The 10,690-nt window shown below is 38.1% G+C and overlaps 1 protein-coding gene across 3 annotated transcripts in view; it reads left to right on the top strand.

The window, feature by feature from the left end:
- The window catches only part of LOC125031899 (acetylcholine receptor subunit beta-like 1), a gene marked incomplete at its 5' end in the record, with an annotated part of 15,444 nt that extends 8,709 nt beyond the window's left edge, over positions 1–6,735 (top strand). Inside the window, 5 exon segments of one of the 3 annotated variants that reach the window (XM_047622898.1) lie at positions 1,385–1,560; positions 2,867–2,988; positions 4,085–4,200; positions 5,897–6,031; positions 6,452–6,735. In XM_047622898.1, coding sequence (XP_047478854.1) covers positions 1,385–1,560; positions 2,867–2,988; positions 4,085–4,200; positions 5,897–6,031; positions 6,452–6,616 — 714 coding nt within the window. 3 annotated transcript variants of the gene reach the window in all.
- Between the last annotated feature and the right edge of the window lie 3,955 nt (positions 6,736–10,690).

The following is a 10,690-nucleotide window of genomic DNA, read 5'->3' as shown; positions in this document are numbered from 1 at the left end:
AAGGATGGATGAGGAAGTGGAGGGTGAAAGGAAGTGATGGAAGAAGACTAAAGAAGGACAGGAATAGGAAAATGAACAGATGGATTGAAATATTAATGAAAAAAGAGATAATAGGAAAATGATAAAATTATATGTTAAGGAAGAAAGGTCTATGTGTGCGTGTGTGTGGGGGGGGGGGGGGGGTGCGTGGGAGAGCGTACATGCGCACAAGTGGTTATCATTGCAATTAGATATAATCATAACGATAATGATACAAGTTATAAAAATTAGAATACCGATGTTAATAATAATGATAGGATTGTAATTTCATTGTTCACTAGCCCTTGTAACAAATATGATATTTTGATTAACACTAAAGACTGTAAGAATGATACTAGAACTTCCAAGAAAGCCAAAATGTGTATAATTTCATGATAGATTTCACGTCTCGGTGTAACCCTAACGAGAAACCTCATAAATCCATCATAAATCTAACTCCCTCACACTCCTTCTTTAAAAAAAAAAAATCTAATTTACACCCTCATCGAGCTTCACAAATCTTAAGGCCACCTCATGAACCCTTTCCTAAGCTCCACATTCATCCACATTCCTACCTTCCTCATAATCCTTAATAAACATTTTCTGTAACCTTCACCTTCCTCATATTTTTTTTCACTTGACTCCACAACACAAACCATCTTACATTAAAAAAATGATATTCTCTATAATTTTCAAATCCTTGCGGCCTAGACCCCATCCTCAGCTCTTCATAATCCTCATAAAAGAACCCTCATGGTCTATAACCCAGAAACTCATTCGGGTTACCTCACGGCCTCATAGTCCTCATAAAATCTCATGAATAATAACCTATTCTAAGTACATCCTTAGATAACCTCTATACTTAATAAACCTCATGACTACTGATCTTCCCAAAAACTCCTCATGAAAATATCCTCATGACACTCCCTCACATCCTCATTAATCCTCACAGTCACTAACCATTCTAAAGACTCCCTCATAATATGACTAAGATCCACCCCACCTCATTAAAAAAAAAAAGGAAATGACCATAAAAATAACTCACAACCACTAACCATCCCACCTCATAAAGAAAATTTAATACACCCCATTTCATAAAAAACTCATTAAGATCATTTAAAAACAACAACTCACAATTACTACCCCCCCCCCCCCCTGCAATTCATTAAAAAAAATCATATAAAGAAATAAAGAAAACAACTCATAATCACCAACCCTCTCCTCGCCCCCCCCCCCCATAAAACTCATAAAACCCTCACAAAAAAAATCACAATCACTCCCCCCCCCAAACTCATAAAAAAAAAATACAAAAAAAAAAAAAAATAACAACTGAAAATCACTAACCCTTCTCCCCAAACGCCCTCAGGTGACACTCGGTATCTCCATTCTGCTGTCACTGGTTGTGTTCCTGTTGCTGGTGTCGAAAATCCTGCCCCCGACCTCCCTGGTGCTGCCGTTGATCGCCAAGTACCTCCTGTTCACCTTCGTCATGAACACGGTGTCTATCCTCGTCACCGTCGTCATCATCAACTGGAACTTTAGGTAGGTTTGAGGGGGTTAAAAAGGGTGTGGGGGGTGTGTGGGTTAGGGGGGGGTGATGTCAGGGTGGGGGGGAGGTTGAGGTAGAATGAGGGTAGAATGGGGTAGAGTGCTGTGTGGCTTAAGATAGAATGGGGGTAGAGTGGTGTGGGTAGAGGTAGAGTGGTGGGGAAAGTCGAGGTAGAATGGGGTAGAGTTTGGGGGGAGGTTGAGATGGAATGGGGATGGTGGGGGAGGAGGTTGAGGAGGGTTGGGGGGATGGCGAGATTGAGGTAAAGTTGGCTGAGGTTCTCCTGTTCACCCTCTTCATAAACACGGCGTCCGTCCTCGTCACCGCCGTCATCAAATGGAACTTTAGGGAGGTTGGGAGTTATGAGTGGTCGGGGGGGGGGGGGGAGATGTCAGGGTAGATGGGGGTAGGAACGGAATAGGGGGGTGGGGAGGAGTGGAAATATAAGGGTTCTATTAAGTCTGGGTGATGGGGGGGGGGGGTGCGGTGGGATGGGGGGGTGTAGGTTGAGGTGGGGCGTAGAAAGGGTTGAGGGGGGGGGGGGTAAGAGGAAGAAGGGGATGAAAGAATAAGAGGAGATAATAAATGGCGTAGAAAGATGGTAAAGGAAAGAGATGGATAAGGGGAGGAAGGGCCGATTGGATGGGATTAAAGGGAGATATTGGGAAAGGTAGAGAAGAAAAATGGAAAGAAGAACAAACAGGAGGTAGAGAAGGGGGATTAAGAGGTGAGAAGGAGGAGAAGGAGAAGAAGAAGAGAGAAGAATGGGCTGGTATTAAAAACGAGGATTGGGAAAGGGGGAAGAGGCCCGAATGGAAGAGATTGAAGAGGGGGGAAGATTGGGTGGGAGGTTTAGGAGAATGAAGAGGAGGGGAGATGAAGAAGAGAAGAATATGGAAATGAAGTAATGATGAGCAAGGATGAGGGGGGAAGGAGGAAGAGAATATAACAAGTACAAGAAGATCAAGTGAATTAAACCATTGTAGGAGAAAAAGAAAAAAAAATGAAGTGTTAACATCTAATTAATCAAAAATTCAACAGAGCAAGAAATGTAATTAACACGTAATGATAATGATGATATAAGTCGATACACGTCACACCTTGCCATGTCCTTTCACAGGGATATACTAACTAACGATATATCAGACTATGTATAACTGATACATAATCCTAACACTGCAACTCTCTCGCGCCAAATTACACAGCGATCAGAGCTCTTGTACAGCCCTGTATATATCCCTATTAATCTGCCCATCCTTCATCCCTCTCCTGCTAACTCCTTTGGCGTTCGTTCCCCAGGGGCCCGCGGACGCACAGGATGCCCAACTGGATCCGCGCTGTGTTCCTCAAGTTCCTGCCCATCATGTTGTTCATGAAACGACCGAGGAAGACACGCCTGCATTGGATGAACGACATGCCTCGTGAGTCTTGCTTGCTGGTTCTGTCATGCTTGCTTGCTTGCTTGACTGCCTGTTATCTATTTTTATTATTCTAGTAATGGGGTTTAAGTTTTGGTTTTCTTGTGGGTTTTACTGATATATATATATATTGTCATTTTCTTAATGGATTATCATTACCTTGTGGATTCAATATACTATACTTTCTCCTATTTTCTCTTCCTTTGCTGTCATGATTACATTGAATTATTTGTTTTTCCTTGTGAGACTCTTCTACTTTTTTCGAATAAGACAATTCTTTTTTCTGAATTGTCTTTCTTATGATCGTATTTTTGGGGAAAGTTGAAGAGGAAAATTGCGATTATTTTGATCCCCTGATTGGCTTAGTTAGTCAAAGGAAACCGGCGACAAAACACAGTAGATTAGTAGTAGTAATAGTAATGTTGATACTTGATGCATACATACACCAACTCATGAACATAGTGGTGTGCGCAAGTGTGTGTGTGTGTGTGTGTGTGTGTGTGTGTGTGTGTGTGTGTGTGTGTGTGTGTGTGTGTGTGTGTGTGTGTGTGTGTGTGTGTGTGTGTGTGTGTGTGTGTGTGTGTGTGTGTGTGTATGTGTGTGTGTGAAAGAGAGAGAGAGAGGAAAGTAACGTTTGTGTGTATTTTTTTTTTCTAGTTTGTATGTGCCCAAACGACCAACATGCACATCTATTCTCAGACCCCCACCCCCTCTCTCTCTCTCTCTCTCTCTCTCTCTCTCTCTCTCTCTCTCTCTCTCTCTCTCTCTCTCTCTCTCTCTCTCTCTCTCTCTCTCGCTCTCTCTCTCTCGTTCTCTCTCTCTCTCTCTCTCTCTCTCTGATTCCCACTCTCACCTCTTCCCTTTCTCTCTCCCACGCTCCTTTCCTCCCTCTCTCACTCTCATTCCCCCTCTCACCCTTCCCCTTCCTCTACTAACCACACAAAACACACCCACACACCACACACCCACACCTCCAAAAATTAGCATCTTTCTAAAAAGGTCCACCCTCCCCAAAGCTACGATTTTCCTCTCTGCACTTTTCCAGCTGCCATGGTTGATCCCCAAGTGACAAACAACCCTCTCGGTCTCCCTCTCACAGCTGGCGTTCCTCCCCACCACCACTTTGGCTCTCCGGAACTTAACAAATCCACGAGCAAGATTGAGCACATGGAACTGTCCAGTCTGCACCATCCCAATTGCAAAATCAATCGAGAGGTGAGTTGTGGGTCCGGGGGTTTATGGTCGGTTTGATTTTAATTCTGCTTGTTTGTTTTGTGGGGTTTTCTTGTCTGTGTGTGTGTGTTGTTTTTCTTGTTTGGTTTGTTTATCTCATTCGTTTTTTGGGTCCTTTGCTTTGTTTATTAGTTTATTTTGTTTTTTGTGATTCTTTTTATCATTTTTGGAATGTGATATTTTGTTTATTAGTTTATTTTGTTTTTTGTGATTCTTTTTATCATTTTTGGAATGTGATATTTTTGTTATTATTATTATTATTATTATTATTATTATTATTATCATTATTATTCTCTTCTTTTTTTTTGGCGAGATTTTTTATTTTCAGTTTCTTAATATGTTTTTTTTTCTGTGTTCTTTATTTTGCCTTTGTTTTTATATCACTTTCATGCCACGAGTTTATTTACAGTGTTAAAACTATCAGAATCCGTTTAGTTAAGATTTTTTTCTCTCTGTATTATCACTGGTAATGTTTATTATACAATAAGTTATTTTTTATGTTGAAAATATATCGTTTGTTTTTGTTGTGTTCATTTTAGTTTTTACTTCCTTTCCGTTTGTTTGTTTTCAATGTAGAAAATATTGTATAATTTGTTTCTTTGTATTGTTTCATTATTTCATTACATTCACTACGATTATTTTTGTGATTTTTATTTCTATCTTATTTCAGTTACATTATTCCAAGGAGTTCATTTACAATACAGTCAGTATATATTAATATAAGTTAATATCTTAACCTTTATTTCTAGACAATTAGCTTTGGTTTTCATGTGTAGAATAGACAGATCAACGTACATGATAATTAATCCTTACAATAATAATAATTGTATTATTAAAAATTCTCACATTGTAATTTGCTTTCGTTTTCCCCAATTCGTTCACATCCACGGCAGGTCGTCCATGTCAGTTGTAGCTAATTAATTTTTATCACATTTTGATTGACGTATACCAAATAATAGTCTTAATTGTCCATGTCAGTTGTAGATAATTAATATCCATCACATTTTATTTCACGTACTTTGTAATTTGTTCACTTCCAGCTTAGTTACAAAATACGAAAGTAAAGTAATTGCTGATTCTCATCTGTTTGTTTATTTGTAGTTAGTTCACATCCACTAACATCTTTTTCTTAGCTTAACCCAGGCGAAAAAAAGGGTTGAAATACATGAATTAATACATAGATGGGTAAATTGATAAAAAAGATAGACAGACAGATAGACACATAGAGAGATATATACATACATACGTACATACGATAGTGCATACATACATACATACATAAATACATACATACATACATACATACATACATACATCAATACATACATACATACATACATACATGGGAAAATAGATAAATAGATAGACAGACAGACGGACACACAGGGAGATACATACATACATATGTACATGCATACATACATACATACATACATACATACATATATACATAGTAGAGAGTAGATAGATAGGTACGTAGATAAATAGATAGACAGATTGATAGACAAACATATAGATAGACAGATTGATAGACAAACATATAGATAGACAGATAAATAGATAGACAGAAATATAGCCAGAAGACTAAACAGACAATACACATCCCTGCATAGATGCATAAACAAAGCAATATATTGCAAGCCTCCCCCTGAGTCAACACCAGATCACGATTGCGTAGTCTCCACTGTTGCAGATGCCTCGTCGTGAGTCTGAGAGTTCAGACTCGCTTTTCATGACTCCTGAAGCTTACAAGGCCACAGAAGCTGTCGAGTTCATCGCTGAGCACTTGAGAAATGAAGACGAGTACATACAGGTGAGTCGCTAGGAAATACTAGATTTATTATTAGATTTATCATTGATTAAGTTATTGTTGTGGGGGAAATGGGGGTAAGGTGTAGATTTTTTTGTATTATTATTATTTTTTTCTTTTTTTTGATACTGCTAAATAACTTCCTTGTAATAGGTCCGGCTTTTAGTAGTTATTCAGCGTTAGGAGGTTGTATCATTATGGTGTAAAAAGATAATGGTAAATTACTGCACGGTATTATGCAGCAAGATTAGCAAATGGCTCAAAAGGAAAATAGATCCTATAATCATAAACCCAATTAAAGGCATAATATTCATTAAGCTGAGATGCAAGAATTTTTTTTCCAGAATAATAAGTGAATAGAGCTTTTCTGTTATAGGCATTCCCCCGTGACCCGTGCTATGCTAATTTGACCTTTATTCCCAGGTGCGGGAGGACTGGAAATACGTTGCCATGGTGATTGATCGTCTCCAGCTTTACATTTTCTTTGCAGTCACCACAGCAGGCACTATCGGGATTTTGATGGATGCCCCGCACATATTTGAATATGTAGACCAGGATAAGGTTATTGAAATGTATAGAGGGAAGTGAAGTGTTGTGTGGGTGGTCTGTGTGTTGGCATTCATGTGTATAATGTAAAATTTGGAGAAAAAAAATGAAGAAGCATAAAAAAAATGCATAATGAAGAAAGAGAAAGATAGGAAATGGTTTAAAAAAAAAATTGTGAAGAAGGATCTTTTGTTTCTTCAAATACACGGTGACAGATATGTCTTTTGATTTTGAGACGATCATGAGATGACGGTATCTTGAGGAGTATCATCTCCGCCCAGATGCTGTATCTCTCTCTCACACGCTGTCTGTCTATCTCTTTCTATCCATCCACTAATCTACCTATCTTCATCGCTACGGAAGTGATGGTAAATAAAAAAGAAAAAACATTTTCATCGCGAGAACAAACGGGAGATAAAGGATAATCGAAGGAAGGAAGAGAGAAGATAAAATAAAAGTGTTACATGAAAGAGAGAGAGAAAGAGAGAAGAAGAAGAAAAAGGGACATCGTTGTTACACGAAAGATGGAAGGAATAGGAACAACGGCGTAAAACAGAAGAGAAGGTCAGCCGAAAATTCTTCCAAGAAGCGACCTCTCGGACACTCTCGCCGTCACGATGTTGGTGCCGACCTCACTTGCTTGTGATCCTGGTTGTGTGCATCCCCCTCACCCTGCAGTCAACAGTATTTCGAAGTCTTTGGGTCTTCAAGACGTTAAAGGTGGACTTCTCGAGATTTTTTTTTTTCAACTTGGAGCTCATGTGTGTTAAGAAAATGAAATGAAACAAAGAAGATTGACGAAGGAGAGGAGAAGAGAGCAGAGGAATAAGACCGAAGGACACATCGCGAAGGAAAGAGGAGTGAGGTGACCTAAGGTCATTCAGTTTCGCTGACGAATGACTTGAGTCGCTCATGAGCTTCCTTATCCTCCCTGAGGTCACACACTTGTAGACACTTGTACACACACTTTAGAAATACACATGCAAACACAAACAAATACACGATCATGTAGACATTTATGAAAGGTTATAAACACATGTTACATGACTTGTGTTGTGAAATGTGATGTGGAAAAAAAGCATCTGGATTTGGCAGTTGCAGATTACAGTGTTCAAATTTAATAGTAGAGATCTGAAGGGTATTATCTTGTTAAGAAGAGACGCACATGTCTGCATGCTACTGTGTGTGTGCGTGTGTGCGTGTTAAATGGTATGGCGTGAGAGAAAAAATAGCGACAATTGCAAACAATGAAAGTGCCAAGCCATGATCAGAAAGATAAAGAAAAAGGAGTGACACACAGGAAGATAATTAATAAAAAAAAAAAAACAGGAAGAATGAAGGGAAATAAAGGACAGCAACATCGTAAAACACAAACCCACTTGATCACGTGATTATCTACCTTTGTTTTCTTCTTATTGTTATCATTTTTGTCTTGTCGCATGAGTGAAGCCAACCACCCAACGTGTGTTTGGATGCCGGAACAATCAGGAGACTGAAAATTACGAGTAAGTGAGAGAATTATATAAAAAAAAGAACATTTAGATATTTGTAGTTTTCATAGGTGCGAACATAGTAACATGTTTCATATGTTTACATATATAAAAAAAAGATATAGGTATTAAGTCAATTTGTATGTGAATTATACATGGTTTTAGAGTTATGCTCAAAATGTTAATATATCATTACCGACAACTCTCTTTTGAGAAACGGAGGAAATGAACCAGATGTGGAGACCCCCCCCCCCCCCTCCTCCCCCCGCCCTTGAGAGAAAAGAGCTTCGGTTCTTAAAAGGGAAGAAGCTTTGCGGCACCCAGGCCTTTTGTCTATACAGAGGCTTCGATGGGCAATAGAACGTTATTTTACCCATTACCTATTGCCTCGCTCACAAGTATTAGGTGCGCCCCCCCCCCCCCCCCCCCCCAAGTTTCAATTTTCCCTTCCTCTTCCTCTCCTATTTGGTCTATGATTTTATTGTTATATGAATGGCTCATTTTATTTTCCTTTTTGTATTCTATTTCTCTCTCTATCTATCTCTTTCTCTTTTTTTTTTTTTTTTTTTTTTGTTTTAGGTGTCTGTTTCCTAGCATAACCTGTTCTTATGGAGCTTGCTTATCGCTTCCCTTAATACTCCACCTGGAATTAATTACAAATATTTTTAGATGGGAAAAAAATATAAAAAGAAAAATAATAGTAATAATAATATTGAGGCATAATAAATATTGTATTATATTCTGAGTATCTTAAAATGTAAAACCTCCTTTTTTCTAGTTTTACCTTTGTTATTCAGTTCCACAAAATGAAAATGAAAAAAAAAAAAAATCCCCTTTTAAAAGAAATGATGCTAAGATATTCCAGTCTAGTTTAGGGATCATTTCACCCAAATACTTTTTTATTTCATTTAATTTTCTTCTTCTTTTTTCGCTCTCTAGATAATAGATTGATGCTGATATTGATTTGATTTCGTGACATAATTTGCCCTTGTATGTGTAGAACTTTATGCCAGCGATGTGGAATTTATCTTTCATTGTTATATTCGATTATTATTTCGTTTCAGTTTCTCTTTATTTCGTTGTATCGATATGACTTGCAAATGCGTGTATTTACCTTTTTATACCAGCGTTGTGAAATTTCTCGTTTTACTGTTATATCCTTTTTCCTTATTAGTTTTATTTTCTTGTCTTTTCGTTATTATGTCGCTATGATTTGTTATTGTGTGTATTGACTTATTATAACAGAGTTGTGAAGTTTCTCGGCTAGTTTTAAGCGGTACTAAATAGGTTACGGGTACTGGATTTTCCTACAACGCCACGGTACCTTCAACTGCTAAGAAACACAACCGGAAAATTTATTTTAGTTTCCCCCTGTTTTTTTCTCCGTTTTCGTTCCGTCATCGCTTGTTTCAATTGTGAGTTTTTCTTTTTTTCGTTCGTATATATCTGTGTGTATATAACTATATCGTGTGTGCGTGCGTGTATGTATGTATGTATGTATGTATGTGTATAAGTGTATTCACATGCACACACATACATCGGCGTGTGTATGTGTGTACTCTCAGATACACATACACACTCACCCACACACACAATTTTTTTTTTCCCCTCTTTGTATCTATGTATTGTAAGTATGATTTTTGTTTTCTGTTCCCCCCCCCCCCCCCCCCCAATAATGTAAGGGTTCTAAGTAAGGATATGTTCGAATGCTTTTATCCCCATTGAGGAAAAGAAATATGTAAGTGTGACTTCCTGATTAAGAAAACACAAGTATGACTAACAGCTCCTTGAGGTGTGACGTTTATATGCCCTTCTTGTTCGTTAGTGGAATCAAAAATGAAAGTCACTCTTTTTTGTCTCTAAATCCACTGTTTGGTTTAATTCCATTCATATTTTCTTTCTTGTATCCGTTATTATCTCCCTGTCCCTTCTCTTTCTCTTTTTCTCTGTCTGTCTGTCTCTCTGTCTGTCTCTCTCTCTCTCTCTCCTTCTTTCTCTGTCTCTCTGTCTCTTTCTCTCTATCTCTCTCTCTCTCTCTCTCTCTCTCTCTCTCTCTCTCTCTCTCTCTCTCTCTCTCTCTCTCTCTCTCTCTCTCTCTCTCTCTCCCTCTCCCTCTCCCTCTCTTTCTCTCGCTCTCTCTCTCTCTCTGATATTTTCTTACATTTCCTTCACTTCCCCATTTTTGCTGACCTTCCACCCCCTTTCCTTCCCCTTTTCTCCTCCCCCTTTTCCCCTCTCTCACTTTTTCCTCTTTACCCCCTTTCCCAACTTCCCGTCTTTTCCCCTTTTTTCTCACTTGTGTCTTTTCCCTTTGTTTGTTACGATTCAAAAGACTATGACAAAAAAAAAAAAAAAAAAACATGAAACAACTTGGAGCTAATGTATATGAAAACAAATATATAAGTATGTATATATTTACACAAGAGCTTTTACTTTGTTGTGTGTCGTGTTTGTTTGTTTGTTTGTGATGAAAATATGTTCAAGAGGAAGTTGGAAAATTCTGAATATTTCTTATCATGACTTATTATTATTAGTTTTAGCATTTTATGTATAAACATTGTTTAGAGTGAATGTATAAGACTGAGAAGAAGAAGACGAAGAAGGAGAAAACAAAAATGGATAACGA

The sequence above is a fragment of the Penaeus chinensis genome, chromosome 13, assembly GCF_019202785.1.
Source record: "Penaeus chinensis breed Huanghai No. 1 chromosome 13, ASM1920278v2, whole genome shotgun sequence".
NCBI classification, from domain to species: Eukaryota; Metazoa; Arthropoda; class Malacostraca; order Decapoda; family Penaeidae; genus Penaeus; species Penaeus chinensis.
The sequence above is the reverse complement of the archived record's forward strand: the minus strand, read 5'-3'. Positions and strand labels throughout refer to the sequence as shown.